This window comes from Dipodomys ordii, unplaced genomic scaffold, assembly GCF_000151885.1.
Source record: "Dipodomys ordii isolate 6190 unplaced genomic scaffold, Dord_2.0 Scaffold15, whole genome shotgun sequence".
NCBI classification, from domain to species: domain Eukaryota; kingdom Metazoa; phylum Chordata; class Mammalia; order Rodentia; family Heteromyidae; genus Dipodomys; species Dipodomys ordii.
In genome coordinates this window covers 3,673,906-3,690,116 of record NW_012267231.1, presented here as the reverse complement: position 1 = coordinate 3,690,116, position 16,211 = coordinate 3,673,906, and the positions used below count along the sequence as shown (strand labels likewise).

The 16,211-nt window shown below is 49.3% G+C and overlaps 1 protein-coding gene across 1 annotated transcript in view; it reads left to right on the top strand.

Annotated features, from left to right (window-relative positions):
- The window catches only part of Agbl1 (ATP/GTP binding protein-like 1), a 361,783-nt gene that overhangs the window by 20,270 nt on the left and 325,302 nt on the right, over positions 1 to 16,211 (top strand). Inside the window, exon 5 of the mRNA XM_013011882.1 lies at positions 7,950 to 7,987. Coding sequence (XP_012867336.1) covers positions 7,950 to 7,987 — 38 coding nt within the window. The remainder of the gene's footprint in view (positions 1 to 7,949; positions 7,988 to 16,211) is intronic.

Below are 16,211 nucleotides of genomic sequence, written 5' to 3'. Positions count from 1 at the left end.
TGAAGAATTCCCGAGAGAGTAAATGAGGTATTTGGGGATTCATTTCCTTTCTCCAGGTTACATTTTCTTGCTTCACAGGGAGGGTAGTACTCCTTAACTATGAAGACAATTGATTACCTCCTCTTTTTGAAGAATAGTTACTTTGGTTAAAAAAAAAAATCCAGTCTTAGAGAGGCAATATTAGTTTGTAATAAAAACCAGTCCCATTGGATTACATTCATGGTATGGGTCTCTGCTTCAATAGTTCGTGGCAGGATTTCCAGGTTCATACGGAAAGAAGAACAAAAAGAAACGTGGTTGTTGCTAGTGTCGTGGCTTTCCTGTGATAACTTGAAGCCAGGGGCGAAATGGGGGGGTGTCTGTAATCATGGGGACAGTTTTGTTACTTTGTCAGCACCAGTGGCATGGAACTCTCGCTCCCCACCAAGCATGTGTGTTTACGTGTGGAAAGACAAGTCACAAGCAGGTGTGGACCAAGAAGGTCCGGAAACTTGTGTGTGTCCAGATATGCGCATGTCATTTTCATCTTCGGTTCTTATTGCTCTGTGATAATCGTGTTTCCCCCGCCCCCAAGTACTGACTAGGGTCCCTGTCCATCCTTTGGCTATCAGAGATCCTTCTAACTCTTTCATTTGGAGACATATTCCATGTTTGTTTCTCCAGTGCCATTTGAGTATTTCGATAAGACTTTCAATAGGGTAAAATAATGTGACATACCAATGCGTCTTACAATTCCGTGAAAGCATCAGATGCTCCCTGCAGATGGAAACGTAGTGTGTATTCAGTTGAATAGCCTCAGTTGATAAGTGGTCATGATGAATTTCAAAGTAGGAGCTTTCCTATAATGTATGCAAGTGTCGGACAGAACTCAAATAAGATTCCAGGTGTCCTGACGATTTACGCCAGTCTGTGCTCACCCATGCGGCAGTACCGTGACTTTTCTTCTCAATGTGATTTGAAAACGGAAATGATTAAATGGGTCAAATAAATAAACCGTGGGCAGTGGGCAGGACCCCTAGAGCTGTGGGAAGAAAGCCACAGCTCCAGCTCTGTATTCTTGAAGCTCACAGGATTTGTCTTTGACTGTGGCCCACCTTGATCATAGTAATCAGCATCACACAGAATACATTCCCATTTTGTGTGGTGTGTTTCAGGTCCAATGAGTCCCCCACAAATGCTTTTCTGAATTAAATATCACGATTTCTTCCCCCCCATTATACAATGCCACAGAGAATTAAAATATAAATGGAAAAGAGAGAAAGTGGAAAAGCAACCAGGCAACTGCCCTGGAGGAATCTTTCTGAAGCAAGATCCACAGCCCCTGAGACAGATAGGAAAAGGTATTTGCATATGGCACCCCACTTATCCTGAGCACGTGTAACCTCGCTCCCTCTATTGGTGGAGGCAGGTATTACAGCTTCAGCTTGACACAACCACAAACCTGGCATTTCTCCACTATGGACTGACATGTTATTTATAAGAAACTCAAAGAAAATAGCCTTTAAAGGTTCAGTTCACTATTTTCTCTTTCTGTTGTTTAGAGCATCTAGATGTTGACTTCTTAAATTTGATTTCTGAGGAGACAGTTGTTCACTCCAAGTACTGTATAGACCCTACTATTATTCCTTTTTTCAGATCATGGTTTCTGCTGAGTTTCATAAGCCATTAGACATTGGGTCAGTAATCTTTCTGTTGTTGCTGTTTTAAAGCAGAAATAGAAGGGGATACTTTGGGAGGCCACTGTTAAAGAGGCTTCTGATTTTCCCAGGGAGTTTTAGATGTATTCCAACCTGAAGTATTCCTTTTGCTTCAAAACTATGCATGGATTAAAAGTAGAGTTCTAAAGTCATTTTGGGGTATACTTAAAAAATCAGCTTCTGAAATAAAAATGTATTATTTTCTGACCATAAAAATTACCCTTTTCAGGAGTAACTGTAGAGTGGTGTTTTATGCAAGGGCTGGCTATGAATATCTTGGCCTTGGAAGATGGTATATTTGTCTGAAAATATTATTCATCCCTGCATAACTCTTTAGGCCCTCGGTTATGATCAGCACAAAAGGGAAAAAAATGGGGGAATTAATGATGCTCTAAAGGCCCATCTTAGTGCCGTAGGTACTCTTGTCTTTTCAGAAGTCACAGATTTGGATTGTAGAGTTCAGTCTATTTTGTTGGACTTAAGCACGTTTCTTAATATTGGTGATCCTCAAATTCCAGGCTCTAGTGTTACTTACTTGGGTTTGAACTCAGGGCCTTGGGTGCCACCACTTTCAGTGCAAATCCCACCCTTCAATGAAGTGGAGTAAAATAGTGCTTGTTTTTATTGTTGTTAGATTTCAATGAGACGAGGCGTGTTAATGCCCAGAACGATGGATTGGACTGAACAAGCCGTAACAAAGAATATCACCCTTCATCCCTTACTCCAAGTCTCCCAAACTTCCTTTCCCCTAAACCATCAGGATTAAGTATAAGTCATGTGCGACTAAAACCTCTACTGTTCAATCAGTGCACTGCCCGCTCCCCCCCCGCCCCCAGCCTGGTCATTCCAGTTCTTTGGTTTGCAAAGGCATCTACTCCTGTTGACCTTTTTCCCTTCTGGTTTTTGCAGTGCAGGGGGCGGAGCTGAGCAGATCTCATAGGCTAGGCGGGCGCTGTGCCCCCGAGCTTTCCAGCTAACTCCACACTTCCATTTCCATTCACCATCTCCTCTCCGCGTTTGCTCAGAAAGCCCCTTCAGCATGGGTCGTATCATCTCTCTGTGACCTCAAGCTCCCAGGGTTAGAAATGAAGGCTCATCCACGTGCCAGAAGCATCCGGGCATTTCTGACACATGCAAGAGCTGTAGAGTCCAGATTGAGAGAAGGGTGCGAGGTGTCCGCCCCGCCCCGCCAATGTGGGAAGAGAACTGTTAAAAGGAAGGAGGGCGGGTGGAAGGACAGATGGAAATGCAATCGCTTTCAAAACACCATTAATGATGAAATTTAAAAAAATCACACACCAAAAGAAACCCCAAACCCCAAGGAACCCTCAAATGGAGCTGTGAGAGAGGTCGGTAGGATGAGAATTGGGGAGAGCTGACTCATCTCGTGTGTGGGAGGAATCGATAATTACCTCTTAAAAGCCTGTTGCAAGTTTTGTATTTGCTTTGCTAAAATATTGATCTATACATAAGAAGTGTCTCCTGCAATTCTACCAGCCTGTGTGTGTGTGTGTGTGTTTGTGTGTGTGTGCACGTGTGTCTGCGCGCATGCATGCACGTGCATGCTCTTGCGTGTGTACCCTAGGGTCCTTTACTATACATTCATTACACATACCTTGAAACCACATAGGGATTCAACAACAACAAAGAACTCTAGGCCAATCCCTTTGCTGAACATAAACACCAAACTCCTTAATGAAATACTTGCTAATTGAATTTAACAACTAATAATAATAATACCTTAATGAAGTATTTGCTAATTGAATTTAACAACTAATAATAATGATGATGATGATGATGATGAAGTTTTGTTTCTTAACCTAGTGGAGGATTTCAAGGCAGGGCAGAGACTAATATGGGCGGCCTCAGATTTTCCCTGGTCTAAGTCAAGTATAGCTAGACTCTTCAAGGAGACTCAAGACTTGTAAATTTTGGAATGCTTTCTATGTGTATCACAACGATACTCCTATCATAAACACAGAAGCTGTTTGTGTGAAGTCAACACGCTAATAGGAAATGGTAGCATTTCTTGGGGCCTAGCTGGCCAGAGAGAGCCAGCTGGGCCACCTTTACGTTTTCTTTCTGGGAATGAGGTCTTTAGGCCTGGAACTCTGTTACAAGTTCTTGTCTTTCCTGTGTGGGTTTTTTTTTCTGTTTTTGTTTTAATTTCTTCCTTGCACTCTTACTCACATCCTGTTGGAACAACTCATTTTGTTCTTATCCTGCTCTGGGGTTTTCTCATGGAGGACAAACCAGAAGTACATCTGCACTTTGTCAGCAAACTCATCGTTTGGCTGGGTCTCTTCATAATTAGATTTTTCCCCAAACTTCTTTCCTCATATATCAATTATTCCACTCCCTTAATCATCTTCCTCCCTGATCCTGCTCATTTGTCAACCTGTCTGGGTCTACACTTCAGAGTTTGCCAAGGGAAAGTGTTATATACTAATGGAGTTCAGTGTCTACTTCGCTGTAGCCTGGGGGTATTTTTCTCCCCCTCCTTTTTTTTCCCCTTTGGCTTCCACTTGCCCTGCCAGATCACAGCTTCGCCTTCAGCATCTGTCTGATTCAGAAGATCCTTCATTGTGATGTGTTTTTTGGGTTTCCGTGATGATCCTTTCTAGAAGGAGAATGTTCTGGTAATCCACGCTCTCTCGCACGGGTTGTCTGTCTTCCTGTGCACCGGGGACCTTGACTTCCTGCATTGTGAGCCAGTTTCACAGCTAATTAACCTATGATAACCTCGGTGATGTCCCAAGTTAATAAATCAGGGGATGAATTCTCAGTTCTCTGTTGAGGAGTTCAGAGGGGGGCGGCGGTCAGCGGGAGACTTGCTGGTCTTGGGGCTCATGGTAGGTAGGTCGTCCTCTATTCCAAAAGGAATGCCAGAGCCTGAAAATGTACACCATAGAGATTAAATCATGGTCTCAACCCCATCAAATTAGGCATGAAGGGAATAAGCTAGCAAGGTCTTAGATAAAAGGCGTGTGTGTGTGTGTGTGTGTGTGTGTGTGTGTGTGTGTGTGTGTGGACATATATCTTTCCTTCTATGTATGCATATGTATGAATATATATACATTTCTTTCTCTCTCTCTCTCTCTATATTTCTACAGTTTGTCATTTAGGTCTTTCTGCAGAACCTGAAACAAATATACTGTCTTTGACATATTCCCTCCCACTTGTCGACATTATTTTATGACGAGCATAAATTTATTCTTTTATGATCGTCACGAAGCATGAGTGATTCACTCCTTCAACTGATCTATGAAGGTTTTTCTCTTTTAAATGCCCCACTCACTTACACATTCCTTCTTTCACCACGCACTTATTGACAGCCTGCCACAGCTGGGCTCTCCGTGGGCACGGGGAGGGGTGGGATGGGGTGAAGGAGTAGGCAAGGCATCTCTGCCCATTTGTCTGGTGAGGCAGGGGTAGGGGGAGGCTCACAGGCCAAAGAAGCCAAGTGTCCCCTTTTACAGGGGACCCCCCCTCCCCCAGCGACGTAAGTGCCTTCTGTGAGGCTCTGCTTCTCCCAAGAACCCAACACGTCTTGGGTCTGTCACTCCAGAGTTCAAACTGTTATTCATGGACCCTTGGGAAATACTCAAACCACAGTATTCCCAAACATAGTCCCCTATCAAAACGGAGCCTAGGGACGTTCCACCAGATAAATTCTGTGTGTATGACAGCCTCTCCCTGGCCCGCAAACCTTCTGACTGTGTCTTCAGATTGAAGAGCAATCTGCTGTGTCTTTTCTCTCAGTGTTCATTTGTGCAGGCTCCCATGGCAAATTCTGGTAAAGACTCAGAGCAGTCATGATAGTTTAAACGTACAATAGCACAGCAAGCAAAATTGACGAAATGGATATTGGCTATTTAAGGTCTTTGTTTTTGTTTTTGGTCAGTCATGGGGCTTGAACTCTAGGCCTGGGTGCTGTCCCTCAGCTCTTCAGCTCAAGGCTAGCGCTCTACCACTTTGAGCCACAGCACCACATCCAGTTTTCTGGTGGTTTATTGGAGATGAAAGTCTCACGGATTTTCCTGCTCAGGCTGGCTTTGAACCACTATCCTCAGATCTCGGCCTGAGTAGCTAGGATGACAGGTGTGAGCAACTGACACCCGGCCGACAAGTCCTTCTTTTCTACTCAACAGCATGTGTAGCGCTACCCTGTCTACCCACGCTCCTCTGAGTGGAACTTCTCCCGAGGTTTGTCTTCAACAGAACTCCTAGCCTGGAACTACCGCCCCTCTCTGTCTGCTAAGTTGTCTTAAACGACTTAATATTTCTTTTGAAGCCTTCACAAATATTTGGCCACCGCAGAACATATTTTGTTGATAGCTCTCAGAGGACGTAATAGCACAGGGCACTAATTAATAACCGTGAGCCGGACGGTCATAATCGGACTCCCGCCTGACAAAAATGGCTGGCTCTCCTCCTTGGGGGGTGGGGAGGGGCCCTGCTTTTTGGTTCTTTCCGTTCATGGTCTGGTACTGTTATGGAAATTGTGACATTACTCAACAGCTGGCCTGCTCCATTTTTGGATAAACTCTTCTGCTGGCGACATGCGTGGTTTGAGTAGAGTAAATCTGATAAATGAATTTTCAGGCAGGCTTTTGGCAGCATGAAAGATTCTGGCCTCTCTCGAAAAAGTCTCCCCCCACCCCCCTTAAATTGCCTAGTGTTTACAAGGAACATTATTTCTCCCAGTTTATATTCGTTGGATCTAATTTTATTTATCAGCAAACACTCTGCAAATGTACAAAATCCACCCTCATAAAGGCATCTAATCCTTAAGCCCATTTAGTCTGATCAGCGTGGTTGTTAAACTAAACACGGGTGATGGTGACATTGCAGGCTGCCTGCTATGAGGGCCAAGACGCCGTGTTTATTGAAGACCAGGCACGGCCCCGCACCTGGGGATTGCATCCATTTCCAACACAAAGATGATTTTCAAAGTCCAACTCCCTCATAGAGGCTCTTAATTGTCATCCACATATCTCAGTTTGTTGACTCAGGTGTCCGAAGGTCCAGATGCAGTTTTGTGGAAGATTTGTCCATTTATTTTATTCTTTTTCAATTTAAAAACAATCGAATGTTTTTGTTTCTTCATTTCCCCGCTCCCCGAAGCTTCCTTTTTCCTGAGGCGTATTTCCAGCGACAGTGCATCTACATCAAGGAAAAGAAGAAGAACTGGCTAGCATCGTTAAACTCACAGATCAGTGACTTGATTTTTTTTTAAAATGAGCTTCCTGTCCTGATTGTAAAAAATAAAGTTATGAGAGAAACATGATCTTCCCCAAGTCCGATAAGTTTTTGGCAGCTCATTCATGTCAACTGTGGGGTATGTGAGGGTCACACCCACCCCGGCACAGATTTATTTTACATGCTGGAAGCAGAGACATTTCCCACGCTGCATTGCCTAAAGGTGTTTATTTTATAGTGCATTTTGGGCCCATCATGTTATTTTTCTATAGTAATATCGACCAATTTTTTAAAATTTACTACCACCACAGTGTTTCAAAGAGACATGGATTCTTCTAAAAAAAAATGATAATAACGCCGGGCGTGGTGGTTCACACCTGTCATCCTAGCTACTCAGGAGGCTGAGAGCTGAGGATCATGGTTCAAAGCCAGAGTAGGTCAGGAAAGTCTGTGAGACTCTTATCTCCAATAAACCACTTAGAAAACTGGAAGTGGCACTGTGGCTCAAGTGGTAGAGCACTAGTCTTGATCTGAAGAGCTGAGGGACAGCGCCCAGGCCCAGAGTTCATGACTGACAACAATGGAAAAAAAAAGACTTATTTGTCAAAATCCTTTTCTATGTTAAAAATGTAAGACCTATGATTATGAAGTAGTATGAATAATCTTACTAGTGGCAGTAATCATGTTACAGTACGTGATCAGTGACATAACACGTATGAAGGCTGACGAGGCACCTGTTTGTTACCCAGAGACTGATCAGAGGTCTGACGGGTGCGAACAACAGCAGAGCAAGGCATGCTGGGGGGTGGGAGGTGTGAAGGGTGGGCACGGGGTCGGGGGAAGCGGGGACTTCAGCAGCACAGTGGACGTCTGGTGCCCGTCTGCCGGCTGGACACCTGGCTCAGCATGGCCGTCCACCTCCTGCTTGCGGCCCGGTCACTGAGGAGCCCGTGGGGGTGGCCGTGACCGCCGTCCCTGGCGGTGGGATCCAGGAGCGGGCAGACAGCAATCACCAACATTCACGTCTCACCCCTCTCTCTCCTTCCCCAGGGCAGCCACGGAAGTTCTGGCAGCACTGCTGAAATCCAGTAAGCACTGTCTTTGAAACACTGCTGTTTCTTTCCACTGCTGATTTAATGTAAGGTTGTATTTTGTCCTCTTTCGTTCTCTCTCTCTCTTTCTCTTGCTCTCTCGCTCTTTCTTTCATTGTTCGTTTTTTCTTTCTTCCTTCCTTTCTTTGTTCCTTTTCCCTTCCTCCTTTCCTCCCTCCCTCCCTCCTCTCCTCTCCCTCTCTCTCCCTCCCTCTCTCCCTCCATTCTTTCTTTCCTCTTCCCCATTCTCTTTTCCTTTCTCCCTCCCTCTCCCTCGTTCCTCCTTCCTCCTCTTTCTTCTTCATCTCCATCTTCTCCCTCCCTCCCTCCCTCTTTGTGTGCCAGTACTGGGTTTGGACTCAGGGTGTGGTGCTCTTCCTTGGCTTTTTTTTTTTTTTTTTTGTTCAAGGCTGGTGCTCCACTGCTTCACCTATGTCTCCACTTCCTGGTTTGAGGTGGTTCACTGGGAATAAGAATCTCTCAGGCTTTTCTGCCTGGGCTGGCTCTGAGCTGTGCTCCTCTGACATTGGCCTCCTGAGTGGTTGGGATTATAGGTGTGAGGGAGCCTGGTTCTGGGAAGGAGACGGAAAACATGGTGGTGGCTCCGTCTGCGTGGTCACAGAGAAGAGAGACAGCATCCCTCTGCGTGGACGTGTCCCGTGACACCACGCTTGACCCTCGAAGGCATTTGTTGCTTGCTGTGACCCCGGGGACGCCCCAGGTCCTTCTAGAACAGGGTCACCAGCCCCAGCAGAGAGTCAGGATGAATCCCAGGTTCCCCGGGAGGTGGAACAATGAATAGAAAGCTGGAGCCATTCCTGCAGCTAGGTTCAGGACTGGATCCCTGGGGTGAGTAGCCTGTGGGCAATTGTGTGGCCAGGGTCGAGGTTGGTAACAAACATATTAAAAAGTCGGCTCTTTCCCTCAGTTTCTTGAGTGATTGCAAAAAAGAAATGGCTCTGGGGTTCTGAATAACTGGGAAGTTTGTTTTCTTTCTTTTTGTTTTCGTTTTTTTTTACCTCTTAGCAGCTCTGGCCTAATTACACTGGGAGCCAATTTCACATGTAAAATCCAAAGAAACCACCATGCACCACCGAGCAACGGAGCCTTAGCCTTAGCTTCATATTTTTATATCCCCACATCTTCCTTCTTCATCTGTTTTAATTTCGCCCCTTGGAAACCAATCCCTTCCGTTGGTATTTGTTTCTGTGCTGAGAGCTGGAGACTTGTAGGTATGGTTGAACATTCATAGCGCTTCTAACCAAGTACACAAAAATGGAAGCACCCTCTTCCTCCAGCCACACAACCCTGCCAGCCACACACGCCAAGGAATAGCCAAAAATCACCCCATGCTTTGTTTCATAGACCAAAGCGGGGCAGGGGGAGGGGCAGCGAGGCTTGAGTCCATTTGTTTCTGGGAACGTGATAGAAAGCACACAAGTCTGTCCGTAGCAGGATGTCCTGCAGGTGGAACAAAGGTAGAAAAAAACGTGTCTGTGTTTGAGTGTGTTTACGTGTGTGTGTTTACGTGTGTGTGTGTGTGTGTGTGTGAAGAGCCAGAAGTTATCTGGCCCTGGAGATGAGAAGGAACAGAAAACGATCGTCAGGCGTCAACAGAGCACCCGCTCCTGTGTGGCAGTGAACTCCTTCGGCGTTTCCAATCTGGGCTCTGGTCATTTGTGCGCTCACGGCGTGGCTTTTTCCACATCCAGTGGCTGGTGTTGGAGGCAGGTGGGTGAGTGAGGGCTGACTTGTCCAGCGGAGGGGCTTGGCCAGCCTGAGAACGGCGCGCGGTGTAGACATCCTGGCAGCTGACCTGCCTCGGTGGGGGAAGACTCAGCATCTCAGGTAGCTGAGCACCTTCCTTAGTCCTCCAGCTTAGTGCTGTGGAAGGATCCGCACGTGGCCGCCTGCCACTGAGTTACACGCGTCAGAACCCCCGTGCTGAGGCTCATGGGAAGTCGGTAGCTAGTAGGAATTGTCTCCAGCCTGTGCTGGGCCAGCTTTTCAGTGACAGCCAGGGCAGGGAAGTCTGGAGAGTCTTCTCTCCAGCTAACCACCCAAAGGCTGGAAGGGGAACTGTGGCTCACACGGTAGGGTGCCAGCGTTGAGCAAAGAAGAAGCCAAGTGAGAGCGCCAGGCCCGGCCCCTGCCTCAGGGCCCGCAGAGTCACGCGGGCACGTCCTCACTGTGGTTTGGATGGTAGAGGTGGAACCCCAATTCCACGCGCTCCCTCTTTTCCTCAACTCTTCTTTAGCTCTCATGGCCCAGACCCTTCCCTGAGGTTTCCTCTATTGAGAATTGTGTCCTTTTGTGTTGATTCCAGCCGAAGACCACTTAGCTTTTTATTACTATAATTTAATCAAGCTTTCATTAAGAAATAGTGCTACTTCTAGCGTAGGTAATTTTTTCCCTAGTAAATCAGAGCAACCTGTGTTCTCTCTCCCTCTCCCCTTCCTCCCCTTCCTTTTCCCCCTCCCCCTTGTCTTCCCCCCCTTCCTTCCCTTTTCCTCCCCTCCCCTCTCTCCTTTTTTCCTGCTTTTTCCCTCTGTTCTAACTTTGTTTCCCTTACCTCCTTCCTGACTTCTCTGCCTCGATTGTCCCAATTCTTCTCTCACCGCTGTTGCCTCTCCCTGTTTCTTCTTTCTACCCCCCCCCCCCCCCCCGCCCCGCCACCTCCCTCCCACAAGCTCGAGTGTGTGCTGGGACAGTTGTGGGCCCGGAAGCAGCCCCTGCAGGAGGGCAGCAATGGGGCGGTGGCCTGATTCCGCCCCAGGAACGCGTCTTGTCTGGGCTCACCTCGCTGCCCAGGCCTCAGGGTCTCACAACCAGGACGACGCCTTCCGGTTCCTCTTAGTGAGGGAGCCCGGACCACTCTCCCATGACAGAATTAGCATTTGGAGGAATCTGGAAGGCTTCAGAAATCAGGGCATGAGGAGGAAGGGGCTGGGAAAAAGGACGTCAGGTTAGTGAAGGAAGAGAGTCAGAGCGGGGCGGGGAGGGAGGGGAGAGCTAATGGGACGGCTGGCAGGAAGAGCAGCGTTCTCACAGCTCTTCGCAGGTCGCACTCTGGCTGGCCGGCTCTCAAGGACAGCCAGCAGCGGCCATGCTACTCGGTTCAGGGGGAGGGAGGGCTGGCCCACGAGCAGATGGCTCCCGCTCCTGCTCTTCCCAGAACCATCTGCAGCAGTGGAGACACTGGGTAAGGTAGTGGCCAGAGGGGTTCTTGTTACAAAGTGTCAAAGGCCAGGCCGGTTTTTATAAGGTCTTTACGGGGAATCCTGGGGTTTCCCGGGGGCATTGTGCCTTTTCACCCGGTGACCACACGCAGACAGCAGTGGCTCTGCATGGAGGTACACGTGTCCTGCGACCGGCCGTGGGTCCTGCCCGCATTCTGGACTTCCTTCTTCCCCATGGCTAGACTTAGGCGAAAAAAAACCCCCAAAGTTCTTCCTGGTGTCACCTAGTTGTGGATGTCAGCAGAACTATGTTTTGAAACACATCCACGCCACGCAGTGGCTCCGTGAAGCTCCTTAGCTGCTGAGGTTGTTTGTGAGGCGAGAGCTCAGAATCACGCTCCTCCAGCCCCCAGCCGTTCCTCCTGGACACCTGCGAACACACAGGGCTCTGAGCCTCCAGGAAGCTCTCGCTCTTCCCTGCCCTCCCTTGTTCTCCAGAGATGATGCTGAGGTCCAGAGACAGGAAGTGACCCACCCAGCGAACCAGTGGTTTTCTGAGTGGTTTATTGGAGATAAGAATCTCATGGACTTGCCTGCCCGGGCTGGCTTTGAAACATGATCTTCAGCTCTCAGCCTCCTGACTGGCTGGGATGACAGGCGTGAGCCACCGCGCCTGGCATCCACTTCTTAAATATCAGTGTAAACTCTCTGCCAGACAGCTCCTCCGAACAACATCCAACCTCGTATCTGCCTAGCATTAAGTCCATGCTAAATCTTGGCACAGAGCCTCATTTCAGTGAGCTCACCATTCTGCAATCCGTGATGACTTCTCACCACATGCACCTCCAGTGCCTCACACAGTGCGGTGCCGGGCCTCTCCGTGAATGTGGCCCAAGGAAAGATTCTCATTTCTCCACCTACACGCCCCCCCGCCGCCCCGCCCCCAGCACTTGCTGCCGCTGTACCTTGTTGAAGGGGCCTGGGTGGGCCTCATGCGTCATCCCTGGAGAGAATCGAATTGCTTTCTGACTATGGACCCGATGACCCCTCTCCCCCATCTCTCCGGTGGGGGTCACCTGCCATAGGCTTCAGTGATGAGCCCACATCCTGCTTCAAATGATACTGATAGATTTTCACCTTTGTCGCACCGGGGTGGATGGTTGTAATATGGATTTTTGTACGAATCAGTGTACCAAGCTACATCCATCACACTTTGACTCAACAAAACAGCCCAAGTATCTACCATTCGTGGAGTTCTTAGAACATCAGATGCTCAGCCACCTGGGTGGCTCATGCCTATAATCCTGGCTACTCAGGAGGCTGAGATCTGAGGATCTCCGTTCAAAGAAAGCCTGGGCAGGAAAGTCTGTGGGGTTCATGAAGCAGCAAAAAGCTGGAAATGAAGCTGTGGCTCAAGAGGCACAGCACCAGCCTTGAGTAAAAACAAAACAACTAAGGGACAATGCCCAGGCCTGGCAGTTCAAGCAAGCCCTACCCACAAAGAGAAAAAGGAAAAAGTGTACTATAAATATATTCATCCTATCAAGGAGGTATTACCATCTCTGTTTTTCAGGTGTTAGGGGCGGGGGAAACTAAAGCTTGAAAACCTTCAGTTATTTCCAGCAGCTATGGGATTTGGGGCTTCCTGGCTGCCTTTTTGGTAGCCAAGCCTTGTGCTGCAACGAGATGGCTTAGCCCAGAGAAGGCGTGACTGGAGGCGCGCGGGAGGAAAAGGAAGGAAGCACTTTCTAAGTCTTGCAAGCATTGCTTTGGGAGGGACCGCCTGCCACGTGAGGCTAAGGAGGGAACAAGGCCCATGTCTGCATGGAGATATGTCTGCACAGCAGGATGGGTCCAGGCTGAAGATGGAGAGAGAGAGGGGGAGAGAAGGGGTGGGGGAGAGCGCCTGTTAAGGTCCTAGGATGCGCAACTTGGCACCTGCCTTTTCTTTTTCTTGGCTCAGAGTCCAGAGTTCTCTGCCAGATATTTATGGTATTTGCCCAAGTGCGTATGTGGCTTGTAGAAAGGTTGACTCGGACAGGACATGCACTCTCCACCCATGCTGTGCTGCCCCTTCCCTTCCCTGTCTGCTGGCCAGCGGCCCTTCTCTCCCACTGGGCTGAGCTGGGGGCAGAGCTCATGTCCTTTCCTCTTCCTGCCATGCGGTGGCGCTGTTCTGTTAGTTATCTCGGCCACGGGGGCCTGGTATTTATTTTCGGTGAGTAATTTGTTTATCAGGAGGTTATTTTTAATCTAATTTTGGCCATATTTGCCGCGGAGCACTATCTGTGCTTCCCAGCTTCAGAAGCTTGCAGGACTGGAAGGGAATTAGCTGGAGATGGTCTCCGAGGCCGGAGCTCGGGGCCAGCCGGAGCCGCCCGAGTTTGATGCATTCCTGTGATGCTGGAGGGATTCATGGAGAGCACTGGGAATCTGGAGCAGGCCTCAGGGCTGCCTGAAGTCTACAGTGGAAAATCTTGTTAGGATTCCCATCCCTCCTCCCTCCTGACAACCTGATATCCTCCTTGAGTAAGACGGTACCTAAGGACAGAGTCCTGCTTTGCCAACTGGCCAGGGACCTCCAACCCGGCTGGACGGCCACTCCCACCAGCTGGACGGCCACTCCCACCCCGCTGGGCGGCCACTCCCATCGGATGGATGGCCACTCCCACCCTGCTGGACGGCCACTCCCACCCCGCTGGACAGCCACTCCCACCCCGCTGGACGGCCACTCCCACCCCGCTGGACGGCCACTCCCACCCCGCTGGACGGCCACTCCCATCGGATGGACAGCCACTCCCACCCCACTGGATGGCCACTCCCACCCCGCTGGACAGCCACTTCCACCTCACTGGACAGCCACTCGACTCTGCTGGCTGGTCTTTTCATGAATTGTTACTGGGAGTTCTCCACAAGATGGGAAGGAGGGAAGGGAGTCAGCGATCACTAGAGGTCCTGAGATGAATGACACCCTGTCAATAGTAGTCATCTGCATTTGCCCAGACTGGGCTCCGTTTCACCAAATAAGTCTCCTTCTTTCCTTCCTTCCTCCCTCCCTCCCTCCTTCCTTCCCTCCCTCCCTCCCTCCTTCCTTCCTTCCTTCCTTCCTCTTTTCCTCCTCCTCCTTTCCCTCTTCCCTCCTCTCTCTTCCTTCTTTTTGTGCTGGTCTGAGGGTTGAATTTAAGGCACAGGTACTGTCCCCAAGCTTTGTGTTTGCTCCAGGCTAGCACTCTACCATTTGATGCACAGCTTCACTTCTGGCTTTTTTTTTCAGTAGCTCATTGTGGATAAGGACTTCGCTGTCTAGGCTGACTTTGAACTGTGATCCTCAGATCTCAGTCTCCTGGGTGGCTGTGATATCAGGCATGAGCCACTGGCTACCTGGCCAACTCTTACTAGTATCCTTATTTATCCAACAGTTATCTTCGTATCCATATTTTATACAGCAGGCTGGGGGGTGGTTAGGTTAGGGGCAGTTAACGACTTGCCAAGACCTCACCAGCGGTTGCATGGAGAGTTGAAGTTTGAGCCCCATGGTTTTAGTGTCCAGAGCAGGAAGTCTTCATGTTTCACCGGAACCCTGGGGTCCGAGGTCAACTGCTGATTGACTGCGTGATCCCCAAACCTGTTTCCTTTTGCTGCCAAAGCTCAGTTTTCCACAAACAAAAGGGTGACGCGATCCAAGGTAGCAGAGAAAGAAAAGATCAACAACCAACCCCTCGTCAAGGCACTGAGATCCAATGAAAAGACGTGGGCATGGAGGCAGGACAGGAGCACAGGTGCACGCCCCCGTTACTGACCGGGCGGCCTGGCCTTGGCCTCTCCCTCCCCGCTGGCTCGCGTCGGCACCTGACTGACAGTAGGAACCTTCCAGGCGCACCCCTGGAGGATCTGGGAGAGGTCACACTGGAAAACTGAATGATTGTCGTGGGGGAGGGATTACAATAAAGAGTAAAGTCGGACCCGGAGAGAGATCGGGGAGAGTTACCTTCATTCTCAAACCCTAGTCAAGTAACTGGCAGGGCGGGTGGGGTGTGCGGATCTCTTAGGATTCACGGCCGAACTAAACCATGGAGATAAACCGAACTTAACGAGGAGGGCTGGCTGTTGGTGGGGCCCCGAGAACAGGGCGGCGAGCTCTGTCCCCGAAGGCCAGAGCGTTTTCAGATGTGGGTGCTGTGACTAATGGAGGGCGCTGTGGGTGGTGGTGGTGTGTCGTTTTCCTGCTCAGATCCAAACTATTTGACTTAAAAGAATTGTGTCATGCGTCTGTAGCCTTTGTGGGTTCTTCTACCCACGTGAGATGCTGTGGTATTGTTTGGTTTTTGGTGTTCTTTTTTTTTCTGCACAGGGGATCCTGTGGGGATCAGATCCTCTCTGCCCTGTTTTCCCTCTGGCCTGATCATCTGCCTGGAGATCGGGGCCAAGGTGTTCTTTTGAACCATGTCCGAGGAGGCTCAGGGTCACGGGTGGGAGCGTGTGTGGGGCCCGCACCTCTTCCTCTCCATGAAGGGCCAGGCGTGGTGGAAGATGGCGTGTTCACCGGGGTCATGATGGAGGCAGGGTCTCCTGAGGATGTGGGGGGGGTCTAGATGTGAGGGCTAGGGACCACGGGGGCTCTAGTGACCCCGTGATGCATTCACTAGGTTGGCGACACGGGTCGGGGGGAACTGTCCACCCCAAAACCATCCGAGCAAGGTCATATACACAGAGTGGGGCTCCAGTCCCGGACTCCCCCATGACTCGCAAACCCCCGAAAGGGTTCTGAGTCCACAGCACAGAGGCTGCAAATCCCTTGGCCTCTGAAGTCTGCCCTCCACAAGAGCTCCCCTGGGTGAAGAATGACAGACACCCAGTATTCCCCTCCCTGTCTGTCTGCTCTCTGCAAGTTTTTTTTTTTTTTCTCTTTCTGTGACCATATTTTAGAGTTTCTGGACCACACAATTTCCACTCTGCCCCCAGAGGGCAAAGGCAGCTATAGATAACACAGAGAGGAATGGCTGTGCCCGCGTTGCCATAAAACTTTATTAACAAACAGACAC